The following is a 21,135-nucleotide window of genomic DNA, read 5'->3' on the forward strand; positions in this document are numbered from 1 at the left end:
AAAAACTCTCCCCCTCTCCATTTGTTACTGGGCACTGAAAATAATGAACCGTAAATGATGCTACATTGGTGGTATTTTTAACACATGGTGCGGGGTTTGATTTCTAAGTAAATCGAGTTGGAATAAGCTTAAAATGACAGCACAGACACTGAACTGAGAGGGTATAAGAACTACCTGAGAATGTTCTTATAATTAACTACTGATTTAAAGAGTGAGCATGAGAAAATGGTTTGTACTGTATCTGTGACATTCTGGGCTGAAGAGATTCCAAGATGAAGTAATATTACGTTTTTCATTTTGCGCCATAAGAGAACATGCTCTTGTGCAATAGTACAACATGTGAGCAGCATTTCAAATATTGCCTATGTCTGAAGAAGCAGTACATCTGGGTTACTTTTGCTCCAAACGGTTCAAGGTTATTTAAACGGTTCATTGTCTGCAATGCAGTGTTCTTCATTGCTACTTTAACAGACGATGAGTCACAACAATCATTTCAGCTGTTCTCCCTCTAACAAACAAACATATCACAGTTTATAGAAGGGAAAACGCTTTCTGGGTACATTCAATTCCCATCATCTCACAAACAATTCATCAAAAACATGATTTATCATTGTCAGCAATCGTAGCAGTGATTCACAAGCATGCGCAAATTATTACTCTTCTTGCAATCACAGTGATTAGATTAGTGTCAGCAATTAAATGTGCCAATGTGTGGTGTCAAAATGTTTTATTATTATTTAATTGGATTGGATATTTATTGTGTGTGTTCTTTTCACCCACCTAGACAATATCTCTGTCATTTCTTTGGCCATTTCTTCCCTGAAGAAAAAGGTTGATAAATACAATACAGTGACCCATATGAACCAGCACATGAAAAGCATCATCACACATGAAATATTAACCCTACAGTAAGTGTACTAATATTTTGTAAATAATAATACAATCCTTTTGTTGTAATTGATTCTGAAGATTGTGAAATGTGAAAGCCCCATTTCATTTCCATAGTTACAGGAAATAAGTTATGTGCTCCTGGACTGTTACCATCAAAGATATACAGTATGTGACAAACTTTCACCGTATGTGGCTCTGATAAAAGATGATCCCAAAAAGTTAAAACAAATAAAAAAAAGCTAAGAAACAGAAATGGAAGTGTTAGTGTAGATGTGTTATACACGGCACATAATTTAGATGGGGATTGGGGAGGACTCGATTTAGAGATTTTTTTTTCATACTTTATATGGTCTTCTGACCCTGAATAAAAAGGAGTAATATATCAGAATATCGAGGACAGTCTTTCCAATAATAATGACATTTAAAACTTGTAATTTTTTCTGTGATTGTGTCTATAAAAACTGAAAGCATAGTTCTAAAAAAACAATGCTTAGTACCGTGCTGTCTGTCTGCCGCAACACAATTCTGTTCTACAATATGCACGGGAACGGTTCATGAACAGCTGCGCTACTAAAAACAGGAGATTATTTTGGCACCCCATGGTACAATATACACGGAAGCCTTCCTGTATTAGCCTCGCGGATTGTAGACAGTAGAGACGTGCAAACCTTTTGCGGGAAGTCACCAACAAGCCGTACTTGGCCTTTTTTTTCAGTCGCAAAAAAAAACCTGCGGCTCAGTTGGGGTTTGCAGACGATTCTCCATGCATTAAGTCAGCCTGCATTGAAATTTAATTTAATACAGCTCAACCCCCTTATAACGCTGTGCTTGGGGTCCAAAGAATCACATCGCGCTATAAGCGGGTCGCGTTAAAATAATATACAATTGTATGCATTGTTCAATAAAGTATTTAAGATACCAATAATCGTGTTGTAAAGTATTCATAAATACGAAAATTGGGAGCAACGCTTGCATCGCATTATAAGCGGATTCGCATTGTAACGGATCGCATTATAACGGGGTTGAGCTGTATACACAATTCTCTAAAGTCGCTACATTTGCTTAATGACGAGACCATAAACAGGGCGCGCACCGTGTTTTGCTCATGGTCATATTTTGCTGGAAGTTTACTAATTTAGCGACATTGTTAGCCCATTGAGGTTTGGCAAATCTAATTCGGGGAAGAAAAATCACCTAAAATGTAGCCAATGCATTTTTGATAGTTTTGCACAATGCTACTTTGAAGATTTAGAACAGAACTGTATTTTCCTACTAGTCTTCATGACATACGGAAATATACTATTCTTCAACTTAATAGAGCTTTTTTCTGACCAAACACTGTGGAAAATAAAAGGCAGTGGATAGTCCTTATCCAGTCATGTGTATACTTTTGTAAAGTTGGTCTTTGGAAAGTAGAAGAAAATATATTTTACAGGTATTTGGAGTAAAGTTCTTGGCTCAGAACAAAAAGACATACAGTATTTAACAGGTTTTGTATGGGATGGCTCGGGACTGCAACGCTATACAGTGGTCAGTGAATTCATTTTTCATATAAACACCCAAATCTTGAAGTAAGCTGTGTTTACCAGCCTTGTATGTTTAACTTTGCCTGAAATGCAGACAACATGGCGCATCCCGTTTCCCGTGTGCTCCCGCTGCTCATGTTGGGCTGTTCTGTCAGAGAACCCTTCTAAGTGCCACCTATTCCATCACATTTGTCCAATGTATAAATATTCCCCTCAGTGGGACTAGAAGAGGAGAACAGGTTTCAGAGGGAAAGATGATCAACATAGCAGTGGGAGTGCTCTTGTCCTTGCCATTTCATCATGCCACTAATGCATTGCTTTGCAAGGCACTGAATACCCAACTAGAACTGAAAATCTAAGAAAAGCAACTGGGACCACTCTAATATCCACTGAATTTCATCTTCTTCCTTCCTCTTAAATGGCTTTAAAAACTTAAAATATAAATGCTCTCTTTACATTGTTTTAAAAAAATGATGGACGCCGTGTCCCCACACGTTAATATAATACACACAGTTATCAAATATTTTTTTAGTGGAAGAGACCATACAGTATCTGCTTTTCTTCTATTCCGTCAATGTGTTACAATATTATTAAAAAAAAAAAAAAAAACGGCATACATTGTCATTTTGCTCTTTCCTCCACCAGCTCTGAAAACAGAAGACATACTAAGTTAGTTTAAAATGTTCTTGCAGTAATTAGTTTCTACCAATTTCAGATTTGAAGAAATTACCCCATGCACCCTTTCCCCCGTTGATTTAGTATTTAATGATCTCTGTTTGATCTCGGCAAAGGATTATAAAATATTTTCCACTTCACTTTAATCTTTTCAACTCTTCCGCAGGATAACATGATTAGAGAAAATAAATTAAGACACACTTGCTTTAACAATTATTTCTAGAAACCCCCTACAACGTCTTTTATTCTATTTGAACTCTATATTCTATTATTCTGATTGCTTATTCGTCTGCATTGATTTGTTGGTCATTTAAATTTCCTTATTTGGTTCAGGATCAAACATGCAGTGCTCAGAATGACAAATGTTGGTGCATATTTGTCTGAAAAAGAGACAGCACTTCTTACTTAGAAGCTATGGGAGAGGGTTGAATGATTCCTGTCTTTACGCTGTAGAAAGAAAGCCTACAATGAATACATGTTCACAGCACAAATAAAGACAAATTGTTTAACACAAATACATAAACCCATTTAATACAGCAAAATGTAAAGGAAATCTAAAACAAAGCCAACGGAAATGTAAATACATATATAAAGTATGCATGAGGACGTGTGTTTGTGTGTGTGTGTGTGTGTGTGTATATATGTAATATATATATATATGAGGAATATGAGGGTATGAGGAATTTACCTTTACATATACACAGCACAACACTTAATATATATCATTTAGATATTCACGTAAAACGGCCAATTAGGGCCTGGTAGTCACTACATAGAATAGATACAAATAGGTATATAGTATAGAGTATATAGTACACATAACTTATTTTTATTTGATTTCAGTATAGCACACATATGTAGATACACCTCCGGGCCCCAGCTTTGTTTTTGGCATACAGACTCCAATTTCATACTTCCTTTTGAGTTTGGATCTCATTTGTATGAACTTTTATATTATTATTTTATTATATATTTTTTATATACTAAATTTTCATCCTTATTTATATTTAAATTTATAATTAAAATTAATTTGTCATTAGTCCAATCATATGGGATCATAAGAATTGACAATTTATTTATGCACGCATCAGGGTGCAATAATTAATGTTATTCAATTGTGGTTGTATATATATATATAATTTTAATGTCATATGATCTCCTTTTCTATCATCAATATCTAAGTATTATACTCCAAACTGGCCTATGTGTGATCATCCCTCTATCTATAGGTGGGATCTAGATATGCAATATCATTGCATTATGTTGATGTAATGCAATATATCCCATAGTTAATACTGATGGGGTTTGATCCACATACAAGATTCGTATTTTCAATTTTGGTTTGAACCCTAGAGAATAATGTTGTTTTATAATTGGTTATTGAGGATTATTTTTATATTTAATATATGTTTAACTGTGTGCTAATTGTATATGTATATTCAGTAATATGATAGACATTGAATATACAGGTTAATTTTATCATCTCCTCCAATTCTTTCAGGGTAAATATCTGCATTTTATGTAATTATGTATGTTATAGTGCTGGTAGCACGGTTAATGATAGCAGCTGAGTAGGGGCGGTTATTCAACAATTACCTTCATTGGAGTGTGTATAAAATACCGGACCTCCCCCCCTCACGTCATCCCTTTGAAAAAGTTAGCCGAGACTGACGAAACGCGTCAGGGAGCGTCGTGATGTCAGACGCACTGACATTCAAGTCTACATTCAGCGCAGGAGCGGATTGATCCTAGCGCTAGTGCTGCAGGCACTATACACACGGAACTTTTGTCTGGGACTATTCACAGCACACCAGCCCTGGTAAACTGCTGGTACGCTGCATATTTGCCAAACGGAGCCTGGGAATGCCCCCAAAGTCTGCAATTTGACCGGATGACCTACATCAGTCCTGGAATTTGCTGAGACGCTGCTCCTTCACCAACGGAGCCTGGGACTGCCCCAAGAGCTTGCAGTTAGACCGGATGGTGGTGATTATTAGCACATATGCTTGATTTTATTGTACTTCTTGTAAGTGCGTTTTTTACCCCTCCCTCCCCCCTCCCCCTCATTAAATATACTTTTATACGCTATGGGCGTGCGCTCTCTCCTCTCTTTTCCTTTATATATATATATATATATATATATACATATATAAATATATATATATATATATATATCTTATTGAATGGAACCTAGACTAGTTTTTTCTTGATAGGCAAAGAATACTTGCTGTTCACAAGGAACAACAAATAATAATAAATAATAATAATAGCATGGTCTTGTATAGCGCTGCTAGTTTTTACGTAGCGCTTTACAGAGACATTTTCCCTGCCCCGTGGAGCTTTCAATCTATTTTTTGGTGCCTGAGGCACAGGGAGATAAAGTGACTTGTCCAAGGTCACAAGGAGCCGACACCGGGAATTGAACCAGGTTCCCCTGCTTCATACTCAGTGCCAGTTAGTGCCGTTACTCACTGAACCACTCCTTCTTCCATGTGCACAAATTGATATAATGGAAACTCAAGGAAATCAGTACAAAATTTCCACGGAAATAATTTTTACACAATGACCTGCCATTCTATTCTGTATGCCTGCCGTACATCTGAGAAACGTTCCACTGTCCAACATTGCTCCACACACACACACTTTTTAGGTACATCCTTTGGATATGGTTCATCCTCTTGAAAGGAGGCTAACCCCCTGTACCTGAAGCCTTCTCCGTATCATCAAGAAACCATCTTTTGGACATTTCAAGGGACTGGTTAATCTTTGTTTTTTTGTGGTGTTTGTTTTTCACAATTTTAGTGTCACATTGTATTTCTGTATAGTTATATTCACTATTGATGGACTAGTGACATCATTTATACATCCTTACAAATTCAATAGAACCTTTATACTGTATATGAGCACAATATCTATATATATATATATCTATATACACACATATATATATATATATCTATATACACATATTATATATATATATATATATATATATATATATATATATATATATATATATATATATATATATGTAGAGGTATCAGTACCGTGTTAGCCGAGCTTCAATAATCAAAAAATAAATAGATGATACCGTTCTGTGGCTAACGAAATGCTTTTATTTGTGCGAGCTTTCGAGATATGCTAAAAACTGAGCTTTGTCTCTGTGTTTTATGTTCTGTCTCTGGTTTTAAAATATATATATTGCCATGCTCAGTAGCACTCCTCTGTGACACTCATATGCTTATATATATGTTGTGGTCATTTTGGGGGTTCAATAGGAGCTTGTTAGGTGTCCAGTATGTTTTACAATTCTTGTCCAGCTAGTCATGGCTGATTGGAGGGTGGCAACCTCCTTCCTAATTTAAGCTCACCCCCTCCCACATTTAAATGGTTATGGGCTCACTCCATAGCATCTTCCACTCAGGGGAATTTGCCTGCTTGCAGTTTGGCTGTGACATCTCTAATACAGAGTGCTTTTCCTGGTAATGTACAGGTTAATAAAAGCTTCAGTCAGACTCAGAACTTTGCAACTAATATTGACAGATTTACTATAAATCATTCTTCCTGTTATTACACAGGTTATTAAGAATTTATATTAGCGTTAGGGACCCCTGATATGTGGTCTGCCTTGGCGCTGGCTCAGGGGCTTACAACAATTTTGGCCAAAAATGTCAAACTAAAAGACCATTTTACTTATTAGATATTTATACATATATATTTAGGCACTGTACCGTGTATGAGTCTCACTGGATGTGCTAAAAACTGAGCTTTGTCTCTGTGTTTTATGTTCTGTCTCTGGTTTTAAAATATATATATATATGTAGAGGTATCAGTACCGTGTTAGCCGAGCTTCAATAATCAAAAAATAAATAGATGATACCGTTCTGTGGCTAACGAAATGCTTTTATTTGTGCGAGCTTTCGAGATACACTGATCTCTTCTTCCGGCGATGTTACAATGAATGAAGCAAGGATAACTTAAAAACAGTGTCTCTTGGAATGTTATCTGTGCTTCTCCTTCCCCCGATGTGGATGTGTTTTATGTAACATCGTCGGACACCATTTATATCCCTCTCACTCCACACACACCTTGTGTAGAGCACTGTTTATACTGTGGGCTCTCCATTCATTTTTATTCACACTGATACACATACACAATCTTTCTTCACTTGCTTTCAGTTACCCTTTGACACCTCTAGCCATAAAACACATCCACATCGGGGGAAGGAGAAGCACTGATAACATTCCAAGAGACACTGTTTTTAAGTTATCCTTGCTTCATTCATTGTAACATCGCCGGAAGAAGAGATCAGTGTATCTCGAAAGCTCGCACAAATAAAAGCATTTCGTTAGCCACAGAACGGTATCATCTATTTATTTTTTGATTATATATATATATATACAGCTAAACCCCGTTATAACGCGCCTCGCTATACCGCGATTCGGTTATAACGCGGTTTTCCCGTGGCTCCCGTTTAAAAAAAAAAAAAAATGTAATTTTTTTAAAAATTTTTTTTTTTTTGCACACTGCACACACTGAAAACACTCACTGCACACACACTGCTCATTGCTCACACTGCACACACACTGCACACACTGCACACACACACTCTCACAGACACTCTCACAGACACTCACAGACACTCACAGACACTCACAGACACACAGCAGGCTAAAATTGATTCATACAATTTTAGCAGTTCCCATTTACTGAATAGCAAACTCCCATTTATAGTTATTCCTACATCTATAGCACACTCCCTTTCAATAATTTGTTTATACACCTATTGCAGGCATCCAGCAACTTTATTCATTCATACGCCTGTAACAGGCTTTGATTCATTCTCTCTCACACCTGTAAATGGCTCCCAATTAATGTTTACACCTACACTGTATAGCAAACGTCCACGTATTCATCTATAGCAGTTTTTCCTGTATTGATTTATTCTGCCTTTGTAGGGTTACCTTATGCTTTAGTGTCTGTTCAAACAAGAATACTGAACACACAGGCAGAATTGTGATGTGGAAGTGTGTGTGGCAGCCTGTCATTTCAGAGAATTGCAGACCAGTTTGTAGTTACAAAGGTCCAGGGCACATGACACTCAGATGTTGCACAGCTATCAGGTAATCTGTAATTGTATTGCTGTACTAATGTACAAAATAACACCAACAGGATATAACAATCAGAGTGCCTCACTGCACTTAAAATTAAGTATTATAGGGAATGTGGTCACAATCTGAAATTGTTTGGCTACCACCTCAAAGTGGGGTTACACAACATGGACAGCCCACACCAGTCATTCAATATGATTGCCACATGGTTTAAATGTCACTCACTACTGTACTTAAGGCAGTTTGTTATTTCCAGCATAAATAGCATCCAACACTTCAGTGGCTTTGAAATCACAACTATTAACTTAAATGCCATTCTCCGGATCAGAAGACATTTGTTAATTGCTGACAATTATAAAAAGCACAACAGGATACTGCATGATGCAATGACAACATGCCACAGTCACAAGACTGCAAGACGCAATGACAATACACAACCATACATGCACATAGCACTGCATGATTTAACAGCAGAACACACGACACAATAACAGCCCGCTCCAATCTCCTGTCCCGCGGGATGAATATGCGCTAAAGCGCGGCGGCCATTTTTTTTCCGCGACCCCGTTAGTAACGCGGTGGTCTCGGGGTGGACCCCGAGACCCGCGTTATAACGGGGTTTAGCTGTATATATATATATATATATACACAGTGGTTGACAAATCACCAAAAAATCTACTCGCCACACAAAAAAATCTACTCGCCACCTAGTACCAAACGTGTGCTGCTTGGGCCAATATTTACTCGCCCGGGGGTTAAATCCACTCGCCCGGGGCGAGCAAATGTATAGGTTTGTCGAACACTGTATATATATATACATATATATACACACATATTACAGTGGTCGACAAATCACCCAAAAATCTACTCGCCACCTAGTACCAAACGTGTGCTGCTTGGGCCAATAGGAGCTCGCCACGATGTTAAATCCACTCGCCCGGGGCGAGCAAATGTATAGGTTTGTCGAACACTGCACATATATACATATAGTGTTCGACAAATCCATTAAAATACAGGCCAGTGGCGACTGGATTTGACCCCGTGGCGACCTCCTCATGGCCGACACTAAACAGGGCGGGATTGGGAGCGGGACTAGGTGGCGAGTAGATTTTTGGGTGGTATATACTAATATATATATATATATATATATATATATATTAATAAATATATATATATACATATATACACACACACACATATATACACACTATATTATTGGCACTACGATATATCCTTTGTTATATATACACATACATACTAATATAGAATAAAGCAAAAAAGACAAATAAAAGACAATATGGAGAATGCATATACTTGCCTTTTTCTATTATAAAGGTCCAGTCATTTTTTTGTTTCATGGTAACTTACAGCAGGCATTGTAACACATCAAAGAAGCATTGAGTACTCAGTACTGGATGATCTGTGTAACTTCAGATTTATGCATTACAAACCTCAACTTTTCAAAAGCTACTGGTGAAAAGGAAAGTGCTGAAGTAATTTGTACTCATGTGAAACATTATCCTGCTTCAGGTGTAAAAAACACTGCAACATTTAATCTGGATCCCTTAGTGCACCACAAAGAAAATAATTGCATTTTCTGTATTGTATTCTAGCACAAACACATTTCAACCTTTGTCTGTTTACAAGCTGCTTCAGAACAGACATCTAATACAAATACTGTTTTCCTTTACACACGCTGCACAACAAATACCAAGGCATTGTTACAAACATGTTCTAAAAAGAGCTGATCAGGGACAGCCAAATCAATGGTATATTTAAAACAATCTTTTTGCGCCCGTCTCTTCCCTGATTTGGATGAGCTGCCAAAGGTCTCTGCAGCCCAAAATACACAAGAACTTGTACAGCGCATCTCAGAAAACCTGACAAGGCAGAAAGCTTTTAGCCCCTAATGACAATTATTTTGTTTTTATAGAAGACAAGGGACTTGCTCCAGCTTAAGTCTAGAAACATCTGGATACGGATGCCTGAAATTCCACCAAAGCATTTTAAATAAACCTGGAAAGGGACATTTCAGAGGGATTTAAAATATATTATTGTAAAATAAGTGCACTGCCTTTGAGAAGATCCATATACAATCCACCTCAAGGAATTGCAAACTGGACTAGTTGCTGATGTTCTATTGTGTGTGCCTGACTTTGATCTTGGCTATTCTGACCTGGAACAATACTTTAGTGTTGCACAGCACTGCATTAACTATCAGCTACAACTTTAGTAACATTACACCTCAAAAGAAAACACAAGCCAAACAAAATGAAATCTATGTTAAATACAGAGATCTCAGCCATTTTAATAGTCAGTGCTCTGTAGGCAAACATCTTGTATTTGATATCATATAAGTCTAAATGGAGGTTCAATAGTTATCACTTCTGCTTCCTCTGAAACAGCACAGCCTGTCCATATACTTTTATTCTGCCATCTATTAAAAAAACAGGTGAAGAACAGGGTATACTGTATATTGATTTTTGCTATTTCAGAAACAAAAGCAGTAGGGGTAGGAATGTACCTAATGTAGTGCAGCAGTCCAGTTCAATAAATGAAGGGCCATATTTGCTAAATGGTGCTATTCCATAAGACACAGTCTGCCACCGGATGATACCTCACAGCCATTCACTTCCGTGGATCGTAACGTATCTTCTGCTGCCTGAAGGCGTCTTAGGGCTGGAGCACACAGAGCGCTACACGACGTGCGCGTGCGTCACCGACCCATGGCGGCCAATGGTAGTGTTCATTTCAAACTACCATTGGCTGCGAAGCACGGCGGCGTCGTCGCTGCTGCTGTAGCTGGAATCTTTCAAAAGTGTGATTCCAGGCTGCAGCAGCGGGACGTCAGTTTCAGCAGCCAATCAATCAATGTGCAGACGTTTTCATTGACTGGCTGCTGAAATTGCTGGGGGACGGGTGGGGACAGGGTTTATTATTTTATTTATTCTTACATATTTATTATTACATTATTTATTTATCTGCCTCCCGCCGCCCCCTTGCTTGCTCCCCCGCCCGCTCGCTCCCTTCGCGGATCATTCCGTCTGCTGGGGATTTGCACACATCGCCCAGCAGAAGAGGGCAAGCGCACCGCCAAGCGCCATGTGTGCTCCTGCCCTTATAGAATGACACAGCTTACCAACTATGGTCCTAAATACCTTCCAACAATTAAAACGTTTATTTTAGATTGTTTTTTTTCTCAACTAGCAGAAGAACTGCACATTTTAACCCTCTGTGATCTGCCTTTAATGTTTCCTTCTGCAATGACTGAATTCAAGACAAAGCTTAACTGAAGCGCCTTTTGCTTAAGTACAGCACTTCCCAATATTTCTGATACAAGTGGAAAACTGCTCGTCTAGCTGTAAACACCAGTATAATTGGCACAGCAGTGAAATACTCGTTTTCAAAGAGTAAAAGAGGGAGCCAGTAAAATGCACACCAGATTTCATTCCAAAGCCTAAAATAATATACAAACCAATCTGCTTTATTCATTCTTGCATCAAATTATTTTTGCTTCTCTTTTTGTATACTGTTTGCAGTCCCAGAATTGTCACCATCGGGAATTGAAAGTCTGTCTAATTACTGGCATTCAGATTGCGATCTGTAGTAGCTTAAGGCTTAAGAAACACTCATATTTTTAGTTTAGAGGTTCAGTATTAAAATATCTGAAACCAAGGCATTCGACAGCAATATATTAAGAAAAGCTCAAACAAATCCAATGCACATTTAAGATGAAAGATTTCCTTCTACAAAGAAATCTCCCCCACTATACAACGGAATGATTCACCTCTTTGTACCATAGTTCACTATGCAGACTATAATGCACTGTGATGGGCTGTTACTGGGACCTACTATTGAATCTAATTATCCACCTGTTTTCAGGCATTCCCATTGCAATGAACTGTAAAATTACCCTTATAACAGCCCTTCACCATGCTGGATATTTTCTCAGTTTTACCTTGCGTGAACTGATGGGAGCTGCTCTGTGGATCCCCACCGACCTGTGGGATCCCAAGGTTCCTGTGGTCCAGTACCGGGCACAAATATCTGCCCCCCTGACATAAAATAACCACGGAATCAGGGCTTACTTCAGCAGCCAATTGAAAGCTTCAACGCCATCATGGGTATGATGCTGCGACTTTCTACTGGCTTTCACATGGTCACAATTGCATTTGTGTTTTTATTTTTATTTTTTAAAGAAAACTATAAGAAAATTCAGATACCATTTTCCCGGGAAGCCTGCACGATAGAGGAACACGGGTGAGCAACGGGGGAACCCCTGGTTTAGGTAAACTTACAAAGAAAAACAGCCCATGTTTGGAGGCTATACTGATTTAATTACGCTTTAAGAAAAAATTTAAAAGGTTTCTGAAACAAGGGTGGAATTTGCCTACATTTAGATGATTCAACTGTGATCTTCGTTTAAAGTCGCTGGGAAACATGATTAGAACCGAACTATGCCTGTATGCCTATTTACAGCCCTGCATTACAAGTAGGAATATTATGCTTGCCTTTTTACATTATACAAGAAGAATCAAAGAAGTCCAGAGCAACATCCAATGTGACAAAAATACACAGTGAAATACCTATACATCTTTTGAAAAAGGGTAATTTAGTTAACCCCTTGGCCAAAGCGTATAAGCCTGCGAGCCACTTCAAGACATGACCGATTTGTAGCTCCTAACTGATTAAAATTCTTATTTACCTCTATAATTAGAGGAAGAATGTTTTTTGTTGTATAGATTTAGCCACGCCCAGTAGCACTCCTTTTGAGGAGTGGCACTCCTATTGACACATATTATATATATATATATTATTTTTTTTTGTGGTAATTTGGGGGGGGAGTTCTGAGAGTTTGCTGTGTATCTGTGTGCCTTTTTACATTAGCAAGTATAATGCATTGTTCATTTTCAGCGTAGAGAAACATTAACAACTTTATTTCATGCACAGAGTTTTAGATGCAACATTTTTGTTCAAAAATTAAATCCAACAAAGTAATATTTATGGTGCTGATAAATTTGCTTTCTACCATTCAAAACTTGAACAGAAAATAAGTGGAACTCTTATTACAGCAAGCATTTTGCATAATACATTTAAACTCTGCCACTTTCCCTATTCATTTTGTGTTCTTTGAGATCTAGCTACAACAAAAAATGTTTTATTTGTTATTTAGTAGTTTAATTTTCTACAGCATGTCAGAGATTCTCAGAGAGCACATGATATAGCAATGCTCACAGTATACAGATTGATTGCAATGCAATAGCTGTGCTATACAGACCTTGGCTGCAAAAGATGGCAGAGAATGTACTTGGGGTTTCATTCTAGGGCCACATTTTTCATCCAGTTGGTACACAGTCCAGTTATCTTTAAGTAACACATCTGTTCTCCCCCCCACCCCACCAACTGTCTTAATATTTGTAGAAAACAACTTGCAAGCAAAATGATCAAATGTATTATAATCGAAGAAATACAGCCAAAATTTAATTTCATAGAATGATTATTGTTGCAAAGAAATGGATCCATTGGAAAAAAACCATGACATTTCTTCTGTGATTTCAATGCCTTTGTTTTGAGATAAAACCACATCTGTCAACATGCACATGTTTTAGGCTTAATATCCTCTGGGAAGAGATTAGTTCTCTCTCACATGAAATGCATTTAGAAAACTGCTAATCTTTTTAGACCCCACAAGTTATGTTTGCTAGAAAACGCAAAGCTGCTGTGCCTCTGGTATTCAAAATGAGAGCTTAGGTTCTGTGCAAGATTCCCTTACAAATCCTTTGCAAAGTCAGATTGGAGTACCCATTTCTTATAATGTATGTCAAGTTTACCAATTGGACAAAGTGTGATGTCAAGTTAAGAACTCCTAGATTTATCTTTATAGATGACAAACAAATAGACATTTTCATGTTGCACATTAGGAGCAGACTCATTGATGCGGGATAAAGTATCCTGATCCTGCAGAACACTGACAGACTTGAGTGGCAGTTAACATCGGGTCTTGGTGTGAACCTTGTATTAATCCTGCTGTAAATTCTGTATGAAGACAGGGTCAATCTACTTGGGATACAAAGCCTACTAACCAAACCAGGAAGCACCATGTAAATACAGTACACACCATTGAGCATTTTTGCCTCTTTTTTTTTTAAAGCATGAAACACTGTGGATATTGTTTGCGATTGTTCTAACAAAATAATTAGCGTGAACGGTCACAGATTCTTGTTCTGTTGAACTTGTGCAGCTTCTTCTAACACAACCAAACCTTATTTCAGAAGGTACTCAACTCCAGTCTTCAATACCCCCACCCCTCCAAACATTTCAGGGTATCCCTGCTTCAGCACAGGTGGCTCAGTCTTTGACTGATTGAGCCACCTGAGCTGAAGCAGGGATATTCTGAAAACCTGACCTTTTGGGGTAGGGGGGGGGGGGGGCTGGAGAACTGGAGTTGGCAACCTCTGTCTCAATTCAAATACGGAGGGCAGTACAAAGAATAATTAAAGCAGCAAATAAGCAACATTTCCCCAGACTAAGATTGCAATCATGGAAATACTATGAACATGCCAGGGTTCAAAGTATTCCTTTGGAATATACATCGACGAGTAAGAGGAAACACAACCGATTTGTCCCTGCGGAGCGGCAGCGTGCGTGAAACAGCCATCGTCAACGGGAGAATAAAATTGTGGTACAGAAAATGAATCAAACACAAGGACTTGACTGCACACCAGTTAGACGTGTAAGGTACAGTCATGCCAGCCAGTTGCCCAAGCTTAAAGAAATGTATATATTCCAAGGAAAGGCAATTTTACAAGACATACCAGCCAGCACAAGAACCTGGAGCGCAAAACTTTAAATGGGAACTGAAAAGGAAAACATATAACTTAGCAAAGAACTCCTCTCTGTGCTAAATGAATCCCTTCGGTGCTGGGAGGTTTAACCGGGCATTTGCTGCCCTTTCCAGGAATAAGGGGGTTAAGGAGAGGACAGATTATAAAGCATTACTGCGCTGGGAAATCCAGACTAGTTAATGCTGTACGGTTAATGTATTCACAGCACACTGGCTGCAGGCTCAGTATAATGTGAAAGGAATAATTCCACATCCAAGTGCTGCAACTTGCACTGATAGTTTGACAAAGTCACTTTCAGAAGCTGAAGTATTCCTTGCTACAGTACAGAGACTAAACTTCTAAGGCCACATTTTGGTTTGGAACGGAAGAGCAGTATTTCCACCCAGTACAAAGTGACAATATAAAATAAAACGTCATGCAGAGTTTTCTAGAGGAACCAATGCTGTTAATGTAAAAGTACATACTGTACCCAGTGTTACTATATACCTGCGCAACGCCGAGTCTGGCTGCGAATCCTCATTGATTAGCTCCGCCTCACTCTGCGCAATTCTCATGGCGAGCTCTCGATCTCTGCGCTCTTGTTCAAGTATAGTCTGCTGCTGCGACTCCTCTTCCCGGTCTATAGCCAGCTGCACCTCCACCTCCGCCTGTGTGCAGCACATTATCATACAACCATTTACTTTAAGCAGTGCATAGCAGACAAATAAATGCAGCACAGTCCAACGCAAACATCCTTCTGGAGACTAAATATACATATTTAATACACATTTACTGCCAATTACATGGCACTTGAGGGTGCTTTGGTGTGCCGCATCTGGCAAACTATGGTGTTAAATAGTGCGTGCGTGTGTGTGTGTGTATATATATATATATTTTTTTTGTGTGTGTATATATATATATATTTTTTTTTTAATTATTATTCTTATTATAATGTTTACTTGTCATCCTGATGTATCACTGCAATGTTTGAATACATTTTACAGCTTTTTTTTATTGGAGTTCTGGGACTTCTTGGTTGGAAATACCTGTACTGTGTTTCTATGTTTCTAAGTACAAAGTGGAGTAAAAAAATAATGCCATCGTTGAGTTAAAGTTCTCAAATAAAAAACACATATTATTAAGACTCATTAGCAATGTCCTTGCCCATAGAACTCTAACACTACAATTGGTTTAATCAATATCTGCCCCATACCAAACAATGACATGCTGCTTGCATTGTGAAAAAGGCACATTACTAAAGAAACTTGACATTTTGTTTCTGAATAGAAATCTGGATTAAACGGTGTTACTCCTTTCCCATACCACTTTGTAGTATACAGCAAAAATACAGCTATCAGAATATATGCTGAATCTGGTTGAAAATGCCATACAAATCACTCTACATTGCTTCTAATGAAATCGGAGCACCCTGGTTCTATTTTATGCATAAGTAACATGTGCATCAAATGCACAGTGATCAGTGCACAGGACAGGACTCTGTCAGCACTACCCGAATGAAAATGAAGTAGGCCTATTCACACACAAAAATGATGTGTTACAAAAACAAGTCTCATGCAGTATGACAGGGTTTTCATTTTCCGTAACAAGTCTCATTGTGCGCTCTTGAATCTCCATTTGTTTACGAGGAAATGTAGAGAGCAGCGCTATGATTATATAAACATGACAAATGGAAACAGAAACAGTATCCCATTTAATTGTTTTGTGTTATGTTAACATTAACACAGTATTTTATATGGAAAAATTGTGACATGCACCTTCCTCTAAGTAACACAAAAACAAGCTGCTTAAAAGATATATACGCTCCTTGTCCTTATCCATTTTCGAAGAGTGCTTTGAACAGTTATGAAAAGAGAAATGCTTCTAAGATTGCAGCTAGAAGAAGTCGGAAGAGGATTAATGTGGGAAATCTTTGCTTATATAATTAGTGAAGATGTCTTTTATATCAAACACATCACTCTGACATTGACACATTAATGTAAAAATCTAACTCAAATAGACTCGTATATTTAGACGGAAAAACTCCAGCATATTATAAAAAGCCTACGCAATGCATTCATAAATTACTTTTCTACTATATCTAGAAAAGCAAGAATGGTCCATTGATAATCAATGGACCGGAGGACGCAGCAAAGTGAAGGTATTCAAGCACAATGTTAATGGGATACAGGAAAAGCCGACATATCCTAATGTACAGTAGGCCAATTACAATTCATGCCGAGTCCAAATCAAACTAACCTGGATACGTTTTTCTTCTTCTTCCCTTTTTTTCCTCTCTTCTTCCTCCTTTTTTCTTTTTACTTCCATTTCAGCTTTTCTATAAAAAAAAATCCCGACAACATGCAAAAGTGGGACAAATATTATTATGTACATGAATGAACAAAAAAATAACCTGCTGTATTCAAAGGTCTATAAATCAATATGATTTGGATATAAGTGTGTGTGTGTGTGTGTGTATCCAACGGTCTATGTGTGTGTGTATCCAACGGTCTATAAATCAATATGATTTGGATATAAGTGTGTGTGTGTGTGTGTGTATCCAACGGTCTATGTGTGTGTGTATCCAACGGTCTATGTGTGTGTGTGTATCCAACGGTCTGTGTGTGTGTGTATCTAACCATCTGTCTATGTATGTGTGTATCTAACCATCTGTCTATGTATGTGTGTATCTAACCATTTGTCTATTTATGTGTGTATCTAACCATCTGTCTATGTATGTGTGTATCTAACCATCTGCATGTGTGTATCTAACCATCTGCATGTGTGTATCTAACTATCTGCATGTGTGTGCATGTGTGTGCGGGTGTATATGTGTGTGCATACATATCTATCTCACTTGTGAGCACATTCACATGTCTTAGACAGATCTGCAACCCTGCCTTTCACCACCACCACCACCTAGCATACAGTGCTTCCACTGCAGCTATGGATTCTTGGAAATTACATGCAAATAAGCACACCGTATCACCTTTTGCCTGCAATCCTTTTTTACATAGAACCCTTATAAGCTAATGCTTGCTGTTAACACAGCTTTTAAGCACAGCATGGGAATCAGATGCAAAGCCAGAGAAACCACTCTCAGACATGATTCACCCTTAATGGGTCTCATCAGTGTGAGGTTGGTTGTACTGGCTTTGCCATTTTCAAGGCAGTAGGTTTTACCATACACATTTTAAGTTATGGTTATACAATAAAAAGCATCCATTTATTTCATGCGAATACTCACAGTCGCCTGTCATTATCTTCTTTTTTACGGAGGGCTTCTTCTGCCTCACGTCGCTTATTCTCCCTTTCCATCTCTTCCTGAATACGGCGCAGGCGCTCCGCTTCCTCTTCCTCCTGTTTCTTTTTCTGCAGGGCGCTGAGTAGCTGTCCTGAGCTCTTCACCAGAGCTTCATATTCTCTCTGAATCTGATCCCGGGTCATTATAGTACTCTGGTAAATAGCACACAATTATTAGTGACGTGATCATGCAGCGGATGCATAACACTGCACACACAAACACCAACATTGCTCAGTCTGAAAATAGAAGGATGTACTATTGATCTGTCTTCAGTTGGATTACTCAAACTATTTTGTCCATCCATGTCCACCAAGCATATGCTGCAGTCATCAACTCAAACATCATTAAGTGTTTCATTAAGATCCCATCTACATTGTTCACTGTAACTCTTATTTATCACAATCAGCTATCAATAGTTTGCTGCTTCACAGCCGACTTGCAAAAATGGTTTCCAAAATCCCGTCATCCAACAAAACAAAAGCCAACTGCTGATTTACCTGTAACTGCTTCAACTGGACAGTAGCAAGGACAGTTCATGTAACTATGAAAGGTAGGCTTTCATCTAATCTGACGAAACAGATCAGGGCACAGTAGCCTAATGGTCTTCCTGTCTGAGCAATGCAAGTTGCACTTTAAACCAGGGGTGGTAAACTCCACTCCTCGAGGGCCACCAACAGGTCCAGTTTTAAGGCTATCCCTGCTTCAGCACAGGTGGCTCAATCAGTGGCTCAGTCATTTACACAGACTACTTTAGAATGAAATGCCTGGGTATATGTTTATTCCAGCTTTCAAAACGTCTGTTGCTAATTGAATGATCAAAATAAAGTGTGAGAAGAAAGGTTCGGGAAGAAACTTCACCATTTTAAAGGTAGCTTTAAAAGCAGCAAAACGTGAAATCTCATGTTTCTTTTTCTTAAATAAATTAATTCGTTCTGTATTAGAGCCTTTGATTTCTTTGGCAGGTTTTAGCTCACTTCCCAAGCAGTGCAAGATATTTGCAACACTTCCCTGTTTGGGATAATTTGTTGCCAATATTCTCAGCAGTTTGAGTAAACTGTAACAAAAGATGTTACCTTACTAATACATGGATACATTGTAGCTGCCGAGTTAGGCCTCTAGTGGCCGCAGCGGCGCGCGCCACACAGCACAGCCCTCTATAGGGCAGACCCCAGTGGCCGTATGCGTGTGGGCGCGCAAAGCACTGTGACGCGTATGCTGGCAGGGAAGACAAGAATTTTGTCTTCCCATGCCCCGACACGGTCATGTGTTCGGCGGCCAGCCAATGGAAGGGCAGATATGCCCCGCCATGGCGAGCTTCCCATCATGGCCGTGCCCCCTCGCGCATCCCGTTGCTCCCCTACAGACTGCAGATCTCAGCTGCAGGGAGCACTGGGGCCGTAGCCTTACACAGACTGAAGCAGCCATTATGTTAGTCACACAATCAGGATTTTGACAAATTTATAACAGGAGCGCCAAACGACAGACAGATTATTTAAGAATGTAGAATTATACATTGTCACATGCTTTAGATATACAAATAAGAAAAATAAAGTTGGAAAGTAGTATTGCTGTTTTAAGATACACTATCGCTATTTAAAAAGTTATTAAAATATATACAAATACAGCGTAAAGATAAAAGATTGCAACTTCTGTACAAGACAGAGGATACATATGAGGTTTCATGAACAAAGTGTTAATTGAATCATGCAGCAGGCACGGGACTGCCTCTCTCAGCGAGGTAGTATTTAAGTGAATACAATGATAGCAAGTACTCTAAACAAGAGTGACCGCATTAACCTTGGTGGGAAAGGAGTCCAAAGATGTATTTCTACTTTGATGGGGTATGAATGAGACTAAACTCATTAGCAATTAGATAGCTGCATTATAACAATTTGCATGTATGCAGTCAGTATTAATGTTGCTTCATTTCAGATGTGGAAAACAAGCACAGCTGTTGAACGGATCTGGCAGCAGTTTTGCTTGCAGCTGTGTAAGGGATAGCTGTGCCTTAAATGTAATAAATCCTCTTCTGGCACAGGAGATGTGCTTCAGCAATACATTACCAGAATTCAGAAGCACACACGCTGGAATCATACACATTTTTCTAGCTACTGGTAAGAATCATACCAATTGCTATCCACCAATTAGTAACATATGCCTTATCTATAATCATGGAACACACATTCTGAGGATGAGCAACAGACCAAAACTTCCTTTCTGCTGAAGGATGTACGATGTGTGTTAGGTGCTGCCACTTTGCGGAAGCTATTCTTATAACCAAATTAAACGTGTCAATACAAACGGTAACAATGACAGCACAAACTGGCGGACATCACAGGATATAAATATCCACCGCTGCAGTTACTGATGGGCAATAAGGTCCAGGTTCCCTTGCTAATATTCCACACTGGACAAACTCCCTTCTGCACTCTGCCTTTGGCTGAACTCTTCACTTCATGTCTACTTAACTCCATCCATACTGGAAGGCTTTGCAAGGCAATAGAGAACAAGCTCCTCCATCACTTCAATGGATCATTAAATATAAATGCTTCCATCTGTAATACCAAGACTTGCAGGAGAACAGAATTTCATTTCCCTTAATACCTTTGACACAGGGATCAGTGGGGACTTGAGATCTACACTTCTGAGCCAAATACATACAGAAATTGCAGCAGCGGGGCAAGATTTCCCACTGACCCTCACCAACACGAGTCACTCCAGCACAGTGAGCATTTCACTTGTTATGAAGGTTTTATGACCTTTGTTGAAATTGATATATTTTCTGCACAGCAATTACAGACTACCAG

The 21,135-nt window shown here is 38.7% G+C and overlaps 1 protein-coding gene across 10 annotated transcripts in view; it reads right to left on the minus strand.

Annotated features, from left to right (window-relative positions):
- The window catches only part of MYO6 (myosin VI), a 188,087-nt gene that overhangs the window by 17,100 nt on the left and 149,852 nt on the right, over window positions 1-21,135 (minus strand). For 3 of the 10 annotated variants that reach the window (XM_075597977.1, XM_075597978.1, XM_075597976.1), the window contains exons 26-31: window positions 18,272-18,480; window positions 17,284-17,362; window positions 15,535-15,695; window positions 3,498-3,539; window positions 3,035-3,064; window positions 781-819 (exon numbers count right to left, since the gene is read on the minus strand). In XM_075597977.1, coding sequence (XP_075454092.1) covers window positions 781-819; window positions 3,035-3,064; window positions 3,498-3,539; window positions 15,535-15,695; window positions 17,284-17,362; window positions 18,272-18,480 — 560 coding nt within the window. The remainder of the gene's footprint in view (window positions 1-780; window positions 820-3,034; window positions 3,065-3,497; window positions 3,540-15,534; window positions 15,696-17,283; window positions 17,363-18,271; window positions 18,481-21,135) is intronic. The other 7 variants (XM_075597981.1, XM_075597980.1, XM_075597986.1 and 4 more) reach the window with 5 other exon arrangements.

This window comes from Ascaphus truei, chromosome 4 (genome assembly GCF_040206685.1).
Source record: "Ascaphus truei isolate aAscTru1 chromosome 4, aAscTru1.hap1, whole genome shotgun sequence".
Taxonomy (NCBI): Eukaryota; Metazoa; Chordata; class Amphibia; order Anura; family Ascaphidae; genus Ascaphus; species Ascaphus truei.